Source organism: Pelophylax lessonae (genome assembly GCF_965119305.1).
Source record: "Pelophylax lessonae genome assembly, chromosome: 6".
NCBI classification, from domain to species: Eukaryota; Metazoa; Chordata; class Amphibia; order Anura; family Ranidae; genus Pelophylax; species Pelophylax lessonae.
Window position 1 is genome coordinate 138,169,814 of NC_138773.1, and position 18,924 is coordinate 138,188,737.

Here is an 18,924-nt window from a genome sequence, read left to right on the forward strand (position 1 = left end):
AGTAGTGATACAGCAGAACCAGGAGGAAAAGCTCCATTGCCAGTCAAAGTCCCTGAACCGTTCCCACCTTCATTCGGAGCATGCGCAGAATGAGTGGCAGCACAGAAGCAAGCACATTACCCACAATAGTGTTGCCACTCAGAATAGGGAACTGGCAGGATCCCCAGGTTTTTACAGCCAAAGCGCTGCTTAAGGTGGTTCTAAAGCCTTAGCGTTTTTTAACTTAAAGAATAAGTTCACCTTCGGGAATGCCCACACAGATCCCTGTGAATCAATGACATACAAGCCTTTGTGGCTGTCAGGTTTTAGTCTTTATTGAACTACCATTGTGCTTTTGAGCACTCTAAAGTGACCTTATCGTTTAATTCATTCTATGCTTTAAAGTAAAAAACCTGTACTGCACGTGACCTCTCAGCCCTCCCAGCACTTAACTGAGCCTGATTTCAATCCAGTGATGTGCACGAGAGCAGCACCTCTCTCCAGTCTCTCCCTCACTGAACCGTTATTTTTTTAGCAGCGGCAGCTATTGGCTCCTACTGTCAGTCAAATTCTGTGAGGAGGGAGCTGGGGGTGCAGGGCCCAGCCACACTGGCTGTGTCACTAGGTGCCGACAAGGCGTCTCAGGAGCCCAAATGCGTGCCACCATAGAAAGTGCTCTTCTCTACTCCCCAGAAGAGGAGGATCGGGGCTGCCGTGTGCAAAACTTTTGCACAAAGCAGGTAAGTATAACATGTTTGTTGTTTTGATGCCAAAAAAAAAGCTTTAATGTTACTTAAAAACAAAAAACACATAGATTTTATAATGGTACATGTTCAGATACAAATTTAAAGTTTAGGGTTTAATTTCATCACTTTAACTGTACAAGCTGAAGATTCACTTTAGAAAGCAGGTTGTTTTCTTCAGTTGTAGTTCTTAGCAAAGTGAATGCTGACTTAAAATGTTAAAAAAATGTTTTTCTTTTTTTTTTTTTTTTTTTAAATTTAGCTAGCAAATGAATAGATATTCAAAGTGAACACAGGTTAACATTATTTGTAAAAGTACACTTTACAGTAAATATTTTTATTCTTTGCTAGGTCATCAGTTCATTTAGTGAACTCAACCCCTATGACATTTTAAATGCATTTCATGGTTATTCTTTAAATGTGTACTTTCTACCCATAGCAACCACGCTTATCCTAATATAGTTTGAATCTGGTTGTAATAGAGCCTCAACATTTTTCTGTTAATTTTTTTTTTGTTTCATATATAAAGGATGTACATTTTTCTGATAACTTTTTCCACACCGCTAAAAGTAAACTCAATCACTAATTTTTAGATATGAAGAATGTAAAGAAAAGCTTGTGCCGTTCTTGAAGAAAGTTGGTTTCAATCCTAAAAAAGATATTCACTTCATGCCATGTTCAGGGCTCACTGGCGCCAATTTGAAAGATCCAATTGATTGCTGTTCGTGGTATACGTAAGTAATACCTGTTATTTCGCATTTCTGATGCCCATGTTTAAAGGAGTTATTTTATTCCACATTTCCTGTGGTCAACACTAGAAGTGGCATTCCTTTGCATCTAACATACCCAGTTTATTATCCCGATTATTCTGACTTTGTAATGTTCAGGGAATTTGGATGTATATTTAGTGGGGGAAAATCTCCGTCATTGGACTTTTTAAGATTTATGATTGCATGGGATTCAGCGTTCATACATGCATAGTCAGGTTGAAAAAATACACAAGTCCATCTGGCTCAACCAATAAAAAACAGTAAAAACAACCCAACCATACAACCCAACCATACAGTCCCATATACACAATCCTGTACCCGCAGTTTATCCAGAGGAATGCAAAAAACTACAGTCCCATATACACAATCCTATACTCGCAGTTTATCCAGAGGAATGCAAAAAACCCCAGCAAAACATGATCCAATTTGCTACAGCAGGGAAAAGATTCCTTCCTGATCCCCCGAGAGGCAATCGGATATTCCCTGGATCAACTTTACCTATAAATATTAGTAACCATTTATATTATGTACACCTAGGAAATAATCCAGGCTTTATTTTTTTTTTTTTTTTAAAGTCTCCGAAAGATGAATACAATTAGGCAATCCCTACACGTCATAAATAAAGCAAAGGAGAAGGCCAGACGGCTTAATATACATACAGAAATCAATATTTCTGGGATTGTTAAGCATATTAGTCCAGTTGTTTAAACAGGGGCTCTCTGTCGTTCTAGCCTGGAGAGGCCTCAACCATATATGAAGCGTATATATTAGTGTGGGTAAATGTTAACCAACAAGACCAAATTTTACGTGCCAGAGATGCCTGACCACGAAGATCCAATGTCATGTCTTCCAGGTAATAAATACGGTCAACCGCACGCAGCCATTGAGGTATCGAGGGGACTGTTGACTGTTTCCAATATTTTGGAATTAATGCTTTAGCTGCATTTAAAAGGTGAGGAGTAATAGATTTTCGATACTGTGCCGGGGGAAGTTTAGTGTCATGGAATAAAACAGACAGCGGATCCCTAGCAATAGGTGAACCCTGGATCACTTCAATTAAAGATAATACGCTAGTCCAAAAAGGTCGGATTGCGGGGCAGAACCACCAGATATGTGCGTGCGTAGCTCTAAGCCCACAACCTTTCCAACAAGCGGCCGAGAAAGATGGCATCATCCTCTGTAGCTTAACAGGGGAGTAGTGCCATCTAGTGAGAAACTTATAGTTGGCTTCTGCTGTCCGCGCCGAGATTCCTGAGCTATGAGACAATTGAAGAATAACCTCCTCCTGTGTCGGCGAAAGAGTACATTTAAGATCTAGTTCCCACTGTTTCAGAAAATGTGGGGTGGAGCTGGGGCTTAGTGCGTCCAATGCCTTATAAAACTGTGATAATAGACCTTTACCTGGTTCAGAGCGTGCTAGGATTTGTTCAATCGGGTTCAGGGAGTGTATATTGCGTAAGGGGTAAGGTAGTTTTTTCACAAATTGCTGAAGTTGGTGGTATTTCCAACAGTCCATAAATGTCTTTGATTAGGCCTGGCATATCTTAGAGAATGGGAGTATTCCTTCCATCCCCGTTATATGATGCAACAGCGTGGCATTGGCCTGTGGTAGCCACTGGGAAAATGAGTTATCTTTATGGCCAGGCGGAAAAAGGCTATGGCCTAAAATCGGCATAAGCGGTGAGTTGTATGGAATTTTATGGAGCCTATGAAGCCGATCCCAGACGCGGAACACCGAACTGGTTAGAGGCAGAATATTGTCAGCAAAATTTCTAGTCGCCGGCGGTATCCAAAGTTGAGTATATAATGATGTATTTGCCAGCATCTGCTCCAGCTGGACCCAGAGCTTTTCATCTGTATGAAATTTCCAGTCGGCTATCCGAACCAGGGAGACTGCATTCAAATATCTCCCAAAATCCGGCACCGCCGATACCCCCCCCCCCCGGGCTTTTGCCCCGCGAATGTAGCGAGAGCGCAAGCCGAGGCTGTGAGCGGCGCCAAACATATGCTCTAACCAAGGAATTTAAGGTCCTCACCAAGTTGACAGGTATATTAAACGGAAGCATTTGAAACAAGAAGAGCACCCTGGGCAGCACATTCATCTTGATGACATTCACCCTCCCTATCCAAGAGGTGGCTAAATGATGCCAATTTGCAAAGTTAGCTCTAATTGTGTTAAGTAAGGGAATATAATTTGCCCGTGCTAGATCCTCCACCTGGGCAGTAATATGTACCCCTAAGTATTTAAGAGAATAGGATTGCCATATAAAGGGAAATGCTGGGCGGATGTTATGTGCCATTGCCGGGGCGATTGTAATATTTAAAATTTCCGACTTCGTTAGATTGATTTTAAAATTAGACAGAGCACTATATCTGTCAAATTCAGAAAGATTAGGCAGGGATATCATGGGTTGTTGTACATAAAGAACATCGTCCGAATAAGCAGCGTATTTATGTGACATAGACCCGACCGTGACACCATGAATCGAGGGGTTTGCTTGAATTCTAGCTAAAAAGGGTTCCAAAGATAAAACAAAAAGTATAGGGGAGAGCGGGCAGCCCTGTCTGGTCCCATTAGAAAGCTTAATTGATTCGCTAAGGATACCATTTACTCTAATCTGAGCAGTAGGGGATTTATATAAAGCATTAATCAAGCGGCACAGGCGGGGACCTAGGCCAAACGCCTGTAGTGTGGCCATCAGGAACTCCCAGTCCACCCTGTCGAACGCTTTTTCAGCATCCGTGGAAAGCAACAGGGTGGGCTGGGAGTGCCGGCGAACATAGGATAGAAGTGAAATTGTGCGTGACACATTGTCCCTAACCTCACGACCAGAAACGAAACCAGTTTGGCTGTTAGCGATACTAGCGGGGAGGAAGGGAAGCAGTCTGTTGGCAATTACCTTGGCATATAGTTTAACATCGACATTTAACAAAGAAATGGGACGATAACTAGAACATAAAGAGGGGTCTTTACCCTCTTTCGGAATTAACGCAACATATGCGTGCAAAGTCTCCGGACGGAAAGAAGAGTCTTCCAGGATAGAATTAACATAGGAGGCCAGGTGAGGGAGAAGAGTTTCAGTGTATTGTTTATAATAAAAGGCCAAAAAGCCATCAGGGCCAGGGGCCTTCCCCGTTGGGGTAGAGATTAAAGCAGCTTGAAGTTCTTCCACCGAAACTTCTTCCTCCAAAGAATTCACTTTCTCTGGGGGAATAGAGGAGAGGTTGGCACTAGCAAGATATTCTAACATCAATGATCTACGCTTTTCTGGATCCGAGAGAGTTTTCGGAACGGAGTAGAGATTTAAATAAAATTTGTGAAATTCAGCCGCGATAGAGGTGGAATCGTGCGCCAAAGAGTCATCATGTCGCTTAATTTTAGGAACGTAAGAGGCTACTTTTTGTTGTTGCAAAGACCGTGCCAGGTGTCGGCCAGGTTTATCTCCCCATTCGTATATCCTTTGGGACACTTTGCGGTATATGGCCTTGTTTTGTGCATGAAATAGGGCTTTAAGTTCCTCCCGTTTTTTAGTCAGTAACTGTAAAGTAGAGGCGGCAAGGGAGGCCTTATGAGAGCGTTCAAGAGCCTGTATTTCAGCAACAAGAGCTCTTTGACATGACACGCGCTCTTTCTTCTTCCTTGCTCCTAATTCTATAAGTTTACCCCTAATATAGGTCTTATGGGCCTCCCAGCGCACACCAGGATTAACCTCCGGCAGGGAGTTATCAGTAAAAAAAATATCAAGTTCTTTACCTATATTTTGTCTGTCCGGGGGGCCCAGGATTAGGGAGTCATTTAGCTTCCATGTAGATTTTTTATAAGGGAGAGAAGGAATCTTCAAAGTTAAACAAATGGGGGAATGATCTGAAATAGAAGATAAAGCAATAGTGGCAGAGTCATCTAGTTCGAGGTGGAAATGGTCCACCAAGAAATAGTCAAGTCTCGAATATGAAGTATGTGTTTTGGAAAAATACAAGTAATCCCTGTCTGAGGGATGAAAAACACGCCAAGCATCTATTAATTGAAATTCATGCAGTTGTGTGCGCAAATAGTTTAACCGTTTATGTGAGATATAGGACTTACCAGAGGAGGTATCCAGCAAGGGGTCCATAGTAACGTTGAAATCGCCTGCCACCACTGATATTCCGTCAGCAAATTCATGGAACCTACGCAGGGTGGTCGTTAAATAAGACACTTGATCTTGATTAGGAGCATAAACATTTGCAAAAGAAACAGTGCTGCCCAGAGTGCCCTTCAGGAACAAATAACGCCCAAATTTATCAGCTACCATTTGTGTGAGTTTAAAGGACGAGCCTTTACGAAACCCAATGGCAACTCCCTTGGAGTTACGAATATCCGAAAGGCTATAGTACCAAGTAGGGTATGTAGGGGTGGTCAATTTAGGATTTGAGGTGTGGGTAATATGAGTCTCCTGAAGGAACACTACCTCTCCTTTCAGTGCATTCAGTTCCCTATATAGACAATGCCGTTTAGCTGGAGTATGGAGGCCCCTTACATTATAAGATATATATGTCACTTTCGCCATTGAAGTCTCGACCGGATATATACCAATATCCACACATAGGCTGGTGTACACCAAGGGAGGGGAAAAAGCAATGGGAAAAAAAGCCCAGAAGAGCAGAGAAAAAAAAAGAACAGAAGAAGCAAAAAGGTTGCCGCCGTAGCGACAATATGTTGGTGAGGAACACTCACCAAAGAGCGAAAGAACGGTGGTCCCCCAACCTCGGTCCCCCCCGGAGTCCCGCTACCTAGAGGGAAACGCAGGTGAGGTAAAACCGAGCTCCGCTCAAGGGTTTAGGGAGAGTGAACAGCGAGAGGGGGATCAAAACAGAACCAGTAAGAGATAACCCTGAGAGATCCGGAGCCCCTCCGTGGGACCTCGCCAGGTAGCTGAAAGCAATCTAGTGAGCTAGCCAGAACCACCTCTGGAGGGAATCTATTCCACATTTTTACAGCTCTTACGGTGAAAACGCCTTTTGTATTTGGAGACAAAAATCTCTCTTCCTCTAGATATAGAGTGCCCCTTGTCCCCTGTGTTGACCTTAAAATTAATAACTCGACACCAAGTTCACTATATGTACCTCTTATGCATTACATGTTGATCATATCCCCCTTAATCTCCTTCTCAAGAGAGAATAAATTGAATTCCTCTAATCTTTCCTCATAGCTGAGCTCCTCCATGCCTCTTACCATTTTGGTTGTACTTCTCTGCTCTTTCTCCAGTTCCCTGATATCCTTAAGATCTTTACCTCGCACATTAGCCGTGTCTGGGGAACTGCGTCAAAGCTTTTTTAAAATATAAGTATACTACACGCACAGCCGCATCCCACTGTCTAAGGTTTTACTTACCACGGGTGAAACACCCCGCCGCGACGCTAACACCTGGCTTGCCAGCATCGCTGCGTGCCCCTTGGGCGACAGCGTCCTCACTGCGGTGCGGAGGCAGTCTGTCAGGATAGACGCCCACCCTCAGCAGCGTGGTCCGCTAAGTACGGTCCCCCCCGTCTAGTTAGCAGGCCTGGGGCGGACGTGGGCTCCTCCATAAGTGAGTAGGTCCCTCGGGTGCCCATACCTCCTACCACCCTCCTGCACTATGAGGGGTTACATGGGACCTTCCCCTCCTACCCTGACCTCTACCTACCCTGGGCTACAGACCCCCGGGGACACTTTGTGGGGGGTCCCCTATGTAAGTCGCCTCTAGTACTAGAACGGTGTAGTGGACGGTGCGGGGGAGGCCTCGGAGGGGGGTACATGGTTGTGCCTCATACCGCTACCTGGGGGGGATTATCCGCCGGGATGACCTCCGCCAGGGCCCCCAGGCCTGTTACTAGGGTAGGCCTCACTAGGCCCGAGGTCACATGCTTATTAGCGCGAAACCGCCATTTTGTCGTGGCCTGCAGCCTTAACAGGCCTCAGCAGCCTGCATGGGTATCACTGTAATGCTGGTGGCCATTTTGCTGGGGCTTGAGACAAAACCGCACAGGAGCGTCTGGCTCTTGTGGGCGAGGGCATTTTCTTCTACTTTCACTTCTCCCTGCTGCTGACGAACCTTGCTGTATTCTCCATGTGGTAACTACTCTAAAGGAGTTTGATTACCCTGGCCTTCACCTTTTCATCTTTAGAGGGGTTTCAGGCCTTTAGGGGGCTTTAGGATTATCCCCCAGAGTAGCGTTGCGTGCATCGCGATTGCCTCTTAAAGGAGCAGTGCACGCCGGTAGCGGCGGACTTGCTGGCACCTGTGGTGCCTTTTGTAGCCTCACTTAGCCTCAGGGGCGTTAATTTTTGGCGATTGGGCATGGATTGCTCCCTCTTAAACCATTGCTCCTGTTTTCAGGAGAAGCTTTTGTTTAACCCCTTGCGGTGCAGGTTCTGTTGTTTCCCCATTTAGCTGTCTGCTCCTTACATTCTTACTGTGTAATCCTACTGTTTGGCCATTTGTCTAACATGGATTCCCCAAGTTTGTCTGTGACCCCCCAATGTATCATTGGGGCCCGCTTCTAATGCTCATGATGTGACTGTCTGTGATGCAAGAAATGTCTAGCAAAATGCACAGTTATTGCGGCAGCGTTTATTAAGAAACGCCCTCGCCTATCTCATCTCAGACCTCAGATTCTGAGGCTGATATAGTCACCGGCGACGCAGACCCCCTTTTGGAGGATGCGTCCCCGCATTCAGAATTTTCTGACGTGGAAGAGGATATTTCCAAACTCGCCTTGGCACAGGAAAAGGCGCTGGTTGTTGCTTTGATATCCTCAGTGAGGGACACCCTTAACATCACGGATGCGATTTCTAAATCGCAAGGCACCTTGGTATCCTTTGGATCCCTCAGGGCAAAGAAATCGGCCAAGGTTTTCCCTTGTCTCGAAGTCTTGTCCGCCTTAGTGGAGAAACAATGGCGCAACCTAATTGCACGCTTGCAGTTCCCAAACATTTGGCTAGACGCTACCCGTTTGAGTAACAGATATCACGCAAATGGACGGTCCCCCCTCAGGTGGACCCCCAGATATGTGGTATTCACAAGGTCACAGTTTTACCAGTGGCAGAATTCTTATCTATCCCTGATCGGGTTGACAGATGTATTGAGCTCTTATCCCGACAGATGTATACGGTAGTGGGATCTATTCTCAGGCCTGCCCTGACTACCATTCTAGTCTGACTGAATGGGTAAAGGCTCTGAGAGAGGCACTGATGGTAACCCCTGTTATTGTCATCTGCCCTGGAACTCGCTGACCAATTATCGCAGACTCTGCAATTTGTAGCGATGCTAACCTGGAAGTTCTTCCGCTCGCGGCCAGAGCGTCAGTGGTAAGTGTGCTCCTCTGACGTGCAATCTGACTAAAGTCCTGGTCGGCCGACCAGGCTTCTGATAAGCTTTTCGTAGAGCTTCCCTTTCAGGGTGATCGCCTTTTTGGTTCCTCCTTGGATGACTTGATCAATACGGTCGCTGGGGGAAAGAGCACACTCCTTCTTTGCTCAACTAAGGGTAAGTCTCCCTCGCGTAAGCGAGGTCCTTCCTTTTACAGCCCAGAAGTGTTTTTTTTGTGCGACCATATTGCAGAAAACCAAACAGGCTTCGGGTGGAAAAGGATCCGGGAAACAGTGGGCTAGTAAGCCGAAATCCTCTATCCCCAGCACCTGCAAGCAGACCCCTTCTGCCTTAAGAGGGCGCCCCCACCCACTTCAGGGGTGGGGGGGGACGTCTCCATTTCTTCCCGGACCTTTGGACCTCACTGTTGCACGACAGGTGGGTCCACGAGGTAATTCAATCCGAGTACGAGGTAGTTTTGTTCCCGTCCACCAGACATATTATTTTCCCTCCAATCTTCAGCTGTCCCCAGATCGCCTTGTGGGTCTGCAGGAAGCGATTCGGGATATGCTGGGGTCTCTCAGGTCATCTATGCAGGTGCTGGGCCTGATGGTGTCCTCCTTCGAGGCCGTACCATATGCTCAGGCCCTTACAAGACTTTTACAATAGGAGATCCTTGTCAAATGGGACAAGAATCCTATATCCCTGGACAGTCTGATTCGTTTGAGTCAGAGATCCAAGGACTCCCTGAATTGGTGGCTCAGCTCTCAGAATCTTCTCCACAGAAAATCCTTCCTTCAGTATTCTGGACGGTGGTGACGACAGAAGCCTGGCAGACCGGTTGTGGGGGAGTGCTGGACACCCTGAATGTTCAAGGGACCTGGACGTTTGAAGAGTCCAAACTTCCGATCAACTTTCTGGAACTGAGAGCATTCACGTTGAGCCTGTTCCACTGGACGGGCAATCTCAAGGGGTGTTCTGTCTGAGTCCAGTCCGACAATTTCACGGCCGTGGCATATGTCAGTCATCAAGGGGGCACCAGGAGTGCCCTGACTGCTCTGGAAGTAGCCGAGAACCTGCGCTGGGCAGAGGACTACATCCCAGCCCTATCCGCCGTGTACATTCCTGGCATAGACCATTGGCAGGCGGACTACCTTGAGTCGCCAAACCCTGAATCGGGGAGAGTGGTCCCTGCATTCACAAGTGTTCCACCAGCTGTCTCCGATGGGGGACCCCAGATGTGGACCTGTTCACCTCCAGACAAAACAGAAAAGTTTCAAAGATGGTAGCTCGGTCCAGAGATCATCTGGCCGATGCAGTAGACGCCGTGGTGGCTCCCTGGAGCCAGTATGAGCTAATTTATGTTGAAACTTTTACCTCGCCGGCTACGCAGGGTCGAGTTGGAGGGAATTCCTGTAATTCTGGTGGCTCCAGATTGGCCCCAGAGATCCTGGTACAACGAATTGATTCGGCTGAAGGTCGCAGGCCCCTGGACACTTCCTCTGTGGTAAGATCTTCTGTCTCAGGGTCCGATCTTCCATCCTGCTTTACAGTCGCTGGCTTTAACGGCTTGGCTGTTGAGAGAGAAAGGTGTTAAAGGACAGGGTTCTGTCCGATTCTCTGATCCCTACCTTACTCAAGGCTAGGAAGTCCACTTCTCTGAAGATTTATCATCGTACGTGGAAAGCGTGCATTGCTTGGTGTGAATCGCTGAAGCTGAATCCTAGATCCTTTGCGATCAGCAGGATCCTGACTTTTCTACAGAAAGGGGTCGACCAGCGTTTGGCGCTGGGCACTTTTAAGTGTCATATCTCAGCCTTGGCTGTGTACATCCAATGCCCTTTGGCTACGCACTCTTTGATTCGTACGTTTCTTCAGGGGGTTCGCCATTTTGCTCCCCCCAGGAGGTCTCAGTTACCTCCTTGGGACCTTAATTTTGGTTCTTCAGAAATCGCCTTTCGAGAACCTAAGACCCATTTTTTTGCTCGCCTTGTCGCAGAAGGTTACCTTTTTGGTGGCGATCACCTCTGCGCGCAGGGTTTCTGAACTAGCGGCGCTATCTTGCTGCTCACCTTATCTGGTAATAAACAGGCATAAGGTAGCGTTACAGCCTAATCCGTTGGTTTCTTCCTAAGGTGGTTTCAGACTTCCATCTGAACAAAGACATAGTGCTTCCGTCACTCTGTCTGAAACCTTAACATCCTAAGGAAATTGCCTTGCAGTGCTTGGATGTGGTTCGGGCGATTTGGGTGTATCTGGAGACTGAGTCCTTTCGTAAGTTGGACTCTCTGTGAATACGGATGGACCCCGTAGGGGTCAGGCTGCGTCTGCGGCAACCATCCCTCGATGGATTAGACCAGGGGTGGGGAACCTTTTTTCTACCAAGGGCCATTTGGATTTTTGGAACATCATTCGGGGGCCGCACAAAATGTATGCATAAATGTAATAGGCATTGCTTTGCGGCAAAAAACGCTGTAAAAAATTGCATGACTTTGAGGTCACAAAAGTGTGAAAGGGGCCTTCAGTAATCAAGGTATAGTGTGCCCTCTTTCAATGCAGACTGACCACAGCATGCCCCCTTTCAATGCAGACTGACCACAGCGTGCCCCCCTTTCAATGCAGACTGACCACAGCGTGCCCCCCTTTCAATGCGGAGTGACCACAGCGTGCCCCCTTTAAATGCAGAGTGCCACTTTCAATGTGGAGTGCCCAGAGCGTGCCCTTTTTCAATGCGGAGTGCCCGGAGCGTGCCCTTTTTCAATGCGGAGTGCCCAGAGCGTGCCCTTTTTCAATGCGGAGTGCCCAGAGCGTGCCCCCTTTCAATGCGGAGTGACCACAGCGTGCCCCCTTTCAATGCGGAGTGACCACAGCGTGCCCCCTTTCAATGCGGAGTGACCACAGCGTGCCCCCTTTCAATGCGGAGTGACCACGGCGTGCCCCCTTTCAATGCGGAGTGCCCAGAGCGTGCCCCCTTTAAATGCAGAGTGCCACTTTCAATGCGGAGTGACCACAGCGTGCCCCCTTTCAATGCGGAGTGCCCACAGCGTGCCCCCTTTCAATGCGGAGTGCCCACAGCGTGCCCCCTTTCAATGCGAGTGCCCAGAGCGTGCCCCCTTTCAATGCGGAGTGCCCAGAGCGTGCCCCCTTTCAGTGCGGAGTGCCCAGAGCGTGCCCCCTTTCAGTGCGGAGTGCCCAGAGCGTGCCCCCTTTCAATGCGGAGTGCCCACGGCATGCCCCCTTTCAATGCGGAGTGCCCAGAGCGTGCCCCCTTTAAATGCAGAGTGCCACTTTCAATGTGGAGTGCCCAGAGCGTGCCCCCTTTCAATGTGGAGTGCCCAGAGCGTGCCCCCTTTCAATGTGGAGTGCCCAGAGCGTGCCCCCTTTCAATGTGGAGTGCCCAGAGCGTGCCCCCTTTCAATGTGGAGTGCCCAGAGCGTGCCCCCTTTCAATGTGGAGTGCCCAGAGCGTGCCCCCTTTCAATGTGGAGTGCCCAGAGCGTGCCCCCTTTCAATGTGGAGTGCCCAGAGCGTGCCCCCTTTCAATGTGGAGTGCCCAGAGCGTGCCCCCTTTCAATGTGGAGTGCCCAGAGCGTGCCCCCTTTCAATGTGGAGTGCCCAGAGCGTGCCCCCTTTCAATGTGGAGTGCCCAGAGCGTGCCCCCTTTCAATGTGGAGTGCCCAGAGCGTGCCCCCTTTCAATGTGGAGTGCCCAGAGCGTGCCCCCTTTCAATGTGGAGTGCCCAGAGCGTGCCCCCTTTCAATGTGGAGTGCCCAGAGCGTGCCCCCTTTCAATGTGGAGTGCCCAGAGCGTGCCCCCTTTCAATGTGGAGTGACCACGGCGTGCCCCCTTTCAATGTGGAGTGCCCAGAGCGTGCCCCCTTTAAATGCAGAGTGCCACTTTCAATGTGGAGTGCCCAGAGCGTGCCCCCTTTAAATGCAGAGTGCCAGTTTCAATGTGGAGTGCCCAGAGCGTGCCCCCTTTCAATGCGGAGTGCCCAGAGCGTGCCCCCTTTCAATGCGGAGTGCCCAGAGCGTGCCCCCTTTCAATGCGGAGTGCCCAGAGCGTGCCCCCTTTCAATGCGGAGTGCCCAGAGCGTGCCCCCTTTCAATGCGGAGTGCCCAGAGCGTGCCCCCTTTCAATGCGGAGTGCCCAGAGCGTGCCCCCTTTCAATGCGGAGTGCCCAGAGCGTGCCCCCTTTCAATGCGGAGTGCCCAGAGCGTGCCCCCTTTCAATGCGGAGTGCCCAGAGCGTGCCCCCCCTTCAATGCGGAGTGCCCAGAGCGTGCCCCCCCTTCAATGCGGAGTGCCCAGAGCGTGCCCCCCCTTCAATGCGGAGTGCCCAGAGCGTGCCCCCCCTTCAATGCGGAGTGCCCAGAGCGTGCCCCCCCTTCAATGCGGAGTGCCCAGAGCGTGCCCCCCCTTCAATGCGGAGTGCCCAGAGCGTGCCCCCCCTTCAATGCGGAGTGCCCAGAGCGTGCCCCCCCTTCAATGCGGAGTGCCCAGAGCGTGCCCCCCTTCAATGCGGAGTGCCCAGAGCGTGCCCCCCCTTCAATGCGGAGTGCCCAGAGCGTGCCCCCCCTTCAATGCGGAGTGCCCAGAGCGTGCCCCCCCTTCAATGCGGAGTGCCCAGAGCGTGCCCCCCCTTCAATGCGGAGTGCCCAGAGCGTGCCCCCCCTTCAATGCGGAGTGCCCAGAGCGTGCCCCCCCTTCAATGCGGAGTGCCCAGAGCGTGCCCCCCCTTCAATGCGGAGTGCCCAGAGCGTGCCCCCCCTTCAATGCGGAGTGCCCAGAGCGTGCCCCCCCTTCAATGCGGAGTGCCCAGAGCGTGCCCCCCCTTCAATGCGGAGTGCCCAGAGCGTGCCCCCCCTTCAATGCGGAGTGCCCAGAGCGTGCCCCCCCTTCAATGCGGAGTGCCCAGAGCGTGCCCCCCCTTCAATGCGGAGTGCCCAGAGCGTGCCCCCCCTTCAATGCGGAGTGCCCAGAGCGTGCCCCCCCTTCAATGCGGAGTGCCCAGAGCGTGCCCCCCCTTCAATGCGGAGTGCCCAGAGCGTGCCCCCCCTTCAATGCCGAGTGCCCAGAGCGTGCCCCCCCTTCAATGCCGAGTGCCCAGAGCGTGCCCCCCCTTCAATGCCGAGTGCCCAGAGCGTGCCCCCCCTTCAATGCCGAGTGCCCAGAGCGTGCCCCCCCTTCAATGCCGAGTGCCCAGAGCGTGCCCCCCCTTCAATGCCGAGTGCCCAGAGCGTGCCCCCCCTTCAATGCCGAGTGCCCAGAGCGTGCCCCCCCTTCAATGCCGAGTGCCCAGAGCGTGCCCCCCCTTCAATGCCGAGTGCCCAGAGCGTGCCCCCCCTTCAATGCCGAGTGCCCAGAGCGTGCCCCCCCTTCAATGCCGAGTGCCCAGAGCGTGCCCCCCCTTCAATGCCGAGTGCCCAGAGCGTGCCCCCCCTTCAATGCCGAGTGCCCAGAGCGTGCCCCCCCTTCAATGCCGAGTGCCCAGAGCGTGCCCCCCCTTCAATGCCGAGTGCCCAGAGCGTGCCCCCCCTTCAATGCCGAGTGCCCAGAGCGTGCCCCCCCTTCAATGCCGAGTGCCCAGAGCGTGCCCCCCCTTCAATGCCGAGTGCCCAGAGCGTGCCCCCCCTTCAATGCCGAGTGCCCAGAGCGTGCCCCCCCTTCAATGCCGAGTGCCCAGAGCGTGCCCCCCCTTCAATGCCGAGTGCCCAGAGCGTGCCCCCCCTTCAATGCCGAGTGCCCAGAGCGTGCCCCCCCTTCAATGCCGAGTGCCCAGAGCGTGCCCCCCCTTCAATGCCGAGTGCCCAGAGCGTGCCCCCCCTTCAATGCCGAGTGCCCAGAGCGTGCCCCCCCTTCAATGCCGAGTGCCCAGAGCGTGCCCCCCCTTCAATGCCGAGTGCCCAGAGCGTGCCCCCCCTTCAATGCCGAGTGCCCAGAGCGTGCCCCCCCTTCAATGCCGAGTGCCCAGAGCGTGCCCCCCCTTCAATGCCGAGTGCCCAGAGCGTGCCCCCCCTTCAATGCCGAGTGCCCAGAGCGTGCCCCCCCTTCAATGCCGAGTGCCCAGAGCGTGCCCCCCCTTCAATGCCGAGTGCCCAGAGCGTGCCCCCCCTTCAATGCCGAGTGCCCAGAGCGTGCCCCCCCTTCAATGCCGAGTGCCCAGAGCGTGCCCCCCCTTCAATGCCGAGTGCCCAGAGCGTGCCCCCCCTTCAATGCCGAGTGCCCAGAGCGTGCCCCCCCTTCAATGCCGAGTGCCCAGAGCGTGCCCCCCCCTTTCAATGCCGAGTGCCCAGAGCGTGCCCCCCCCTTTCAATGCCGAGTGCCCAGAGCGTGCCCCCCCCTTTCAATGCCGAGTGCCCAGAGCGTGCCCCCCCCTTTCAATGCCGAGTGCCCAGAGCGTGCCCCCCCCTTTCAATGCCGAGTGCCCAGAGCGTGCCCCCCCCTTTCAATGCCGAGTGCCCAGAGCGTGCCCCCCCCTTTCAATGCCGAGTGCCCAGAGCGTGCCCCCCCCCTTTCAATGCCGAGTGCCCAGAGCGTGCCCCCCCCCTTTCAATGCCGAGTGCCCAGAGCGTGCCCCCCCCTTTCAATGCCGAGTGCCCAGAGCGTGCCCCCCCCTTTCAATGCCGAGTGCCCAGAGCGTGCCCCCCCCTTTCAATGCCGAGTGCCCAGAGCGTGCCCCCCCCTTTCAATGCCGAGTGCCCAGAGCGTGCCCCCCCCTTTCAATGCCGAGTGCCCAGAGCGTGCCCCCCCCTTTCAATGCCGAGTGCCCAGAGCGTGCCCCCCCCTTTCAATGCCGAGTGCCCAGAGCGTGCCCCCCCCTTTCAATGCCGAGTGCCCAGAGCGTGCCCCCCCCTTTCAATGCCGAGTGCCCAGAGCGTGCCCCCCCCTTTCAATGCCGAGTGCCCAGAGCGTGCCCCCCCCTTTCAATGCCGAGTGCCCAGAGCGTGCCCCCCCCTTTCAATGCCGAGTGCCCAGAGCGTGCCCCCCCCTTTCAATGCCGAGTGCCCAGAGCGTGCCCCCCCCTTTCAATGCCGAGTGCCCAGAGCGTGCCCCCCCCTTTCAATGCCGAGTGCCCAGAGCGTGCCCCCCCCTTTCAATGCCGAGTGCCCAGAGCGTGCCCCCCCCTTTCAATGCCGAGTGCCCAGAGCGTGCCCCCCCCTTTCAATGCCGAGTGCCCAGAGCGTGCCCCCCCCTTTCAATGCCGAGTGCCCAGAGCGTGCCCCCCCCTTTCAATGCCGAGTGCCCAGAGCGTGCCCCCCCCTTTCAATGCCGAGTGCCCAGAGCGTGCCCCCCCCTTTCAATGCCGAGTGCCCAGAGCGTGCCCCCCCCTTTCAATGCCGAGTGCCCAGAGCGTGCCCCCCCCTTTCAATGCCGAGTGCCCAGAGCGTGCCCCCCCCTTTCAATGCCGAGTGCCCAGAGCGTGCCCCCCCCTTTCAATGCCGAGTGCCCAGAGCGTGCCCCCCCCTTTCAATGCCGAGTGCCCAGAGCGTGCCCCCCCCTTTCAATGCCGAGTGCCCAGAGCGTGCCCCCCCCTTTCAATGCCGAGTGCCCAGAGCGTGCCCCCCCCTTTCAATGCCGAGTGCCCAGAGCGTGCCCCCCCCTTTCAATGCCGAGTGCCCAGAGCGTGCCCCCCCCTTTCAATGCCGAGTGCCCAGAGCGTGCCCCCCCCTTTCAATGCCGAGTGCCCAGAGCGTGCCCCCCCCTTTCAATGCCGAGTGCCCAGAGCGTGCCCCCCCCTTTCAATGCCGAGTGCCCAGAGCGTGCCCCCCCTTTCAATGCCGAGTGCCCAGAGCGTGCCCCCCCTTTCAATGCAGAGTGCCCAGAGCGTGCCCCCCCTTTCAATGCCGAGTGCCCAGAGCGTGCCCCCCCTTTCAATGCCGAGTGCCCAGAGCGTGCCCCCCCTTTCAATGCCGAGTGCCCAGAGCGTGCCCCCCCTTTCAATGCCGAGTGCCCAGAGCGTGCCCCCCCTTTCAATGCCGAGTGCCCAGAGCGTGCCCCCCCTTTCAATGCCGAGTGCCCAGAGCGTGCCCCCCCTTTCAATGCCGAGTGCCCAGAGCGTGCCCCCCCTTTCAATGCCGAGTGCCCAGAGCGTGCCCCCCCTTTCAATGCCGAGTGCCCAGAGCGTGCCCCCCCTTTCAATGCCGAGTGCCCAGAGCGTGCCCCCCCTTTCAATGCCGAGTGCCCAGAGCGTGCCCCCCCTTTCAATGCCGAGTGCCCAGAGCGTGCCCCCCCTTTCAATGCCGAGTGCCCAGAGCGTGCCCCCCCTTTCAATGCCGAGTGCCCAGAGCGTGCCCCCCCTTTCAATGCCGAGTGCCCAGAGCGTGCCCCCCCTTTCAATGCCGAGTGCCCAGAGCGTGCCCCCCCTTTCAATGACCACAATGCAGAGTTAACAGCGTGCCAAGCCCCAGTGCACTTAACTTACCTTTTGTAGCGGCGGGCGGCTTCCTCTCTTCGTCTCTTCGAGTCCTCCCGCGTCCCGCCTCCTCCTCGGCCAATGACATTGGCCGAGGAGGAGGCGGATCCGTGAGACAGTAGCGAATTTTCATTCGCTATTGTCACACAAATGGGCGGGCTCGAGGTGCACTGCTCTGCTGCGCCTCGGGTCCACCCACAGTGTCAGAACGGAGCCATCGGCTCCTTCTGACACAGCGGCACGGGGGGGGGGGCGGATCGCAACGATTGTGCGGGCCGGACAGAAGAATTGTGCGGGCCGCATGCGGCCCGCGGGCCGGAGGTTCCCCACCCCTGGATTAGACAGACGGTGGTGAAGACGTATTCTCATGAGGGCAAGGTTACTTTTTCCCTGTCACGGCTCACTCTACGCGGTCATTGAGTGCCTCTTGGGCTTTCCACCGTCATGTCAGTGATGCAGGTTTGCAAGGTGGTCACTTGGTCGTCTGTACATACATTCATCAAGTTTTACAGAGTGGATGTGTTTGCAACCTCGGATTCGTCCTTTGGCTGCAAGGTTTTGCAGGCGGCCCTTTATGGAGCAGTCTACTTAACTCTTTATGGTTTTGTTACAATTGGGCCCCAGTTGTTGCTTGTTGGCTATGTTAGCCGTGGGAATTGCATTCTATTAAGTTTGTCCTTTCCCCACCCCTTAGTGGGTACTGCTTTTGGACATCCCATCCATCTATGATTTAAAGCAGCAGCTACGTCCGTCAACGAAAGCGAAAACTGGATTTCTCTTACGTCCTCCGACAGTCACCGCCATCTTCATATTCGTCACAATGGGGTATTAGACTTTGCTCCGTAGGAGTAGCTAGGCAACAGAATGTTAATATTAAAGCTTTTAACATATCCCACCCCCAGGGGGTGGTCCCCTCAGTCAATACCCTCCTACTTCCTGTATCCATACCTCAGTTTCAATGTCTAGCTTGTCAGGAGTAGCTGGATGTCTCTATGCTGGGGCATTTTGTCTCAGCCTTTCTCTTTTTGTTTGAGTTTTTTCTCTCTCCTTACTTAGCTGTTATTTTTGTCAGCATTAGTTAGTTCTTCTGATGAAGAGGATTCGTGCGGGCTGGGTCTTGGGCTGATCCCCCTGGTCGCAGGTTGTGGGTCAGTGGCTTCCCAGCCTGCCATCGAGCATTCAGCCAGGTAATGCTCCTGGCACTATGAACGACCCATCCCTGTTCGGTGCAGGGATGCTATGGTGAGGTGGCTACCTCACTGGACGCTGTGCGGTTTCTCAACCCCAGTTTTCTCTGCGTCCTGGATGCGACTCTCCCTGTCACATGTGCAGTGGCTTGTTCGCCTGTGCGGGTTCCCCACGCCATCTAGGAGGTAAGTGTATCTGTGTGGGGACCTGTCTGTTTGGGGGGGGTCAGTCTGGGACTGTGTAACCCTGCCTCTGTTCACACTGTCAAGCTCCCTGTCTATCTGGCTGCATTCTTTGGGCTGCAGGAGGGGGGCTGTGCTGCACTATTCTGTGTCGGACTGTGTGGCAGGCTGTGTGCTGTGGGGCATGATTGAATCGTGTTGGGGCACATTACAGCGACCGCTGCGGCGGTCCGCCATGTTTTACTGTATTGTGGTGTTTTTCAGCGGTCCTCACTGTGGTGGAGGAGCGGCGTTTTCGGCGCCATTTTGACAGCGCTCGC

General features: G+C 53.2%; 1 protein-coding gene across 2 annotated transcripts in view; it reads left to right on the forward strand.

Annotated features, from left to right (window-relative positions):
- GSPT1 (G1 to S phase transition 1) overlaps window positions 1-18,924 on the forward strand; it is a 673,262-nt gene that overhangs the window by 463,513 nt on the left and 190,825 nt on the right. For both annotated transcript variants that reach the window (XM_082261298.1, XM_082261299.1), the window contains one exon: window positions 1,316-1,456. In XM_082261298.1, coding sequence (XP_082117424.1) covers window positions 1,316-1,456 — 141 coding nt within the window. The remainder of the gene's footprint in view (window positions 1-1,315; window positions 1,457-18,924) is intronic.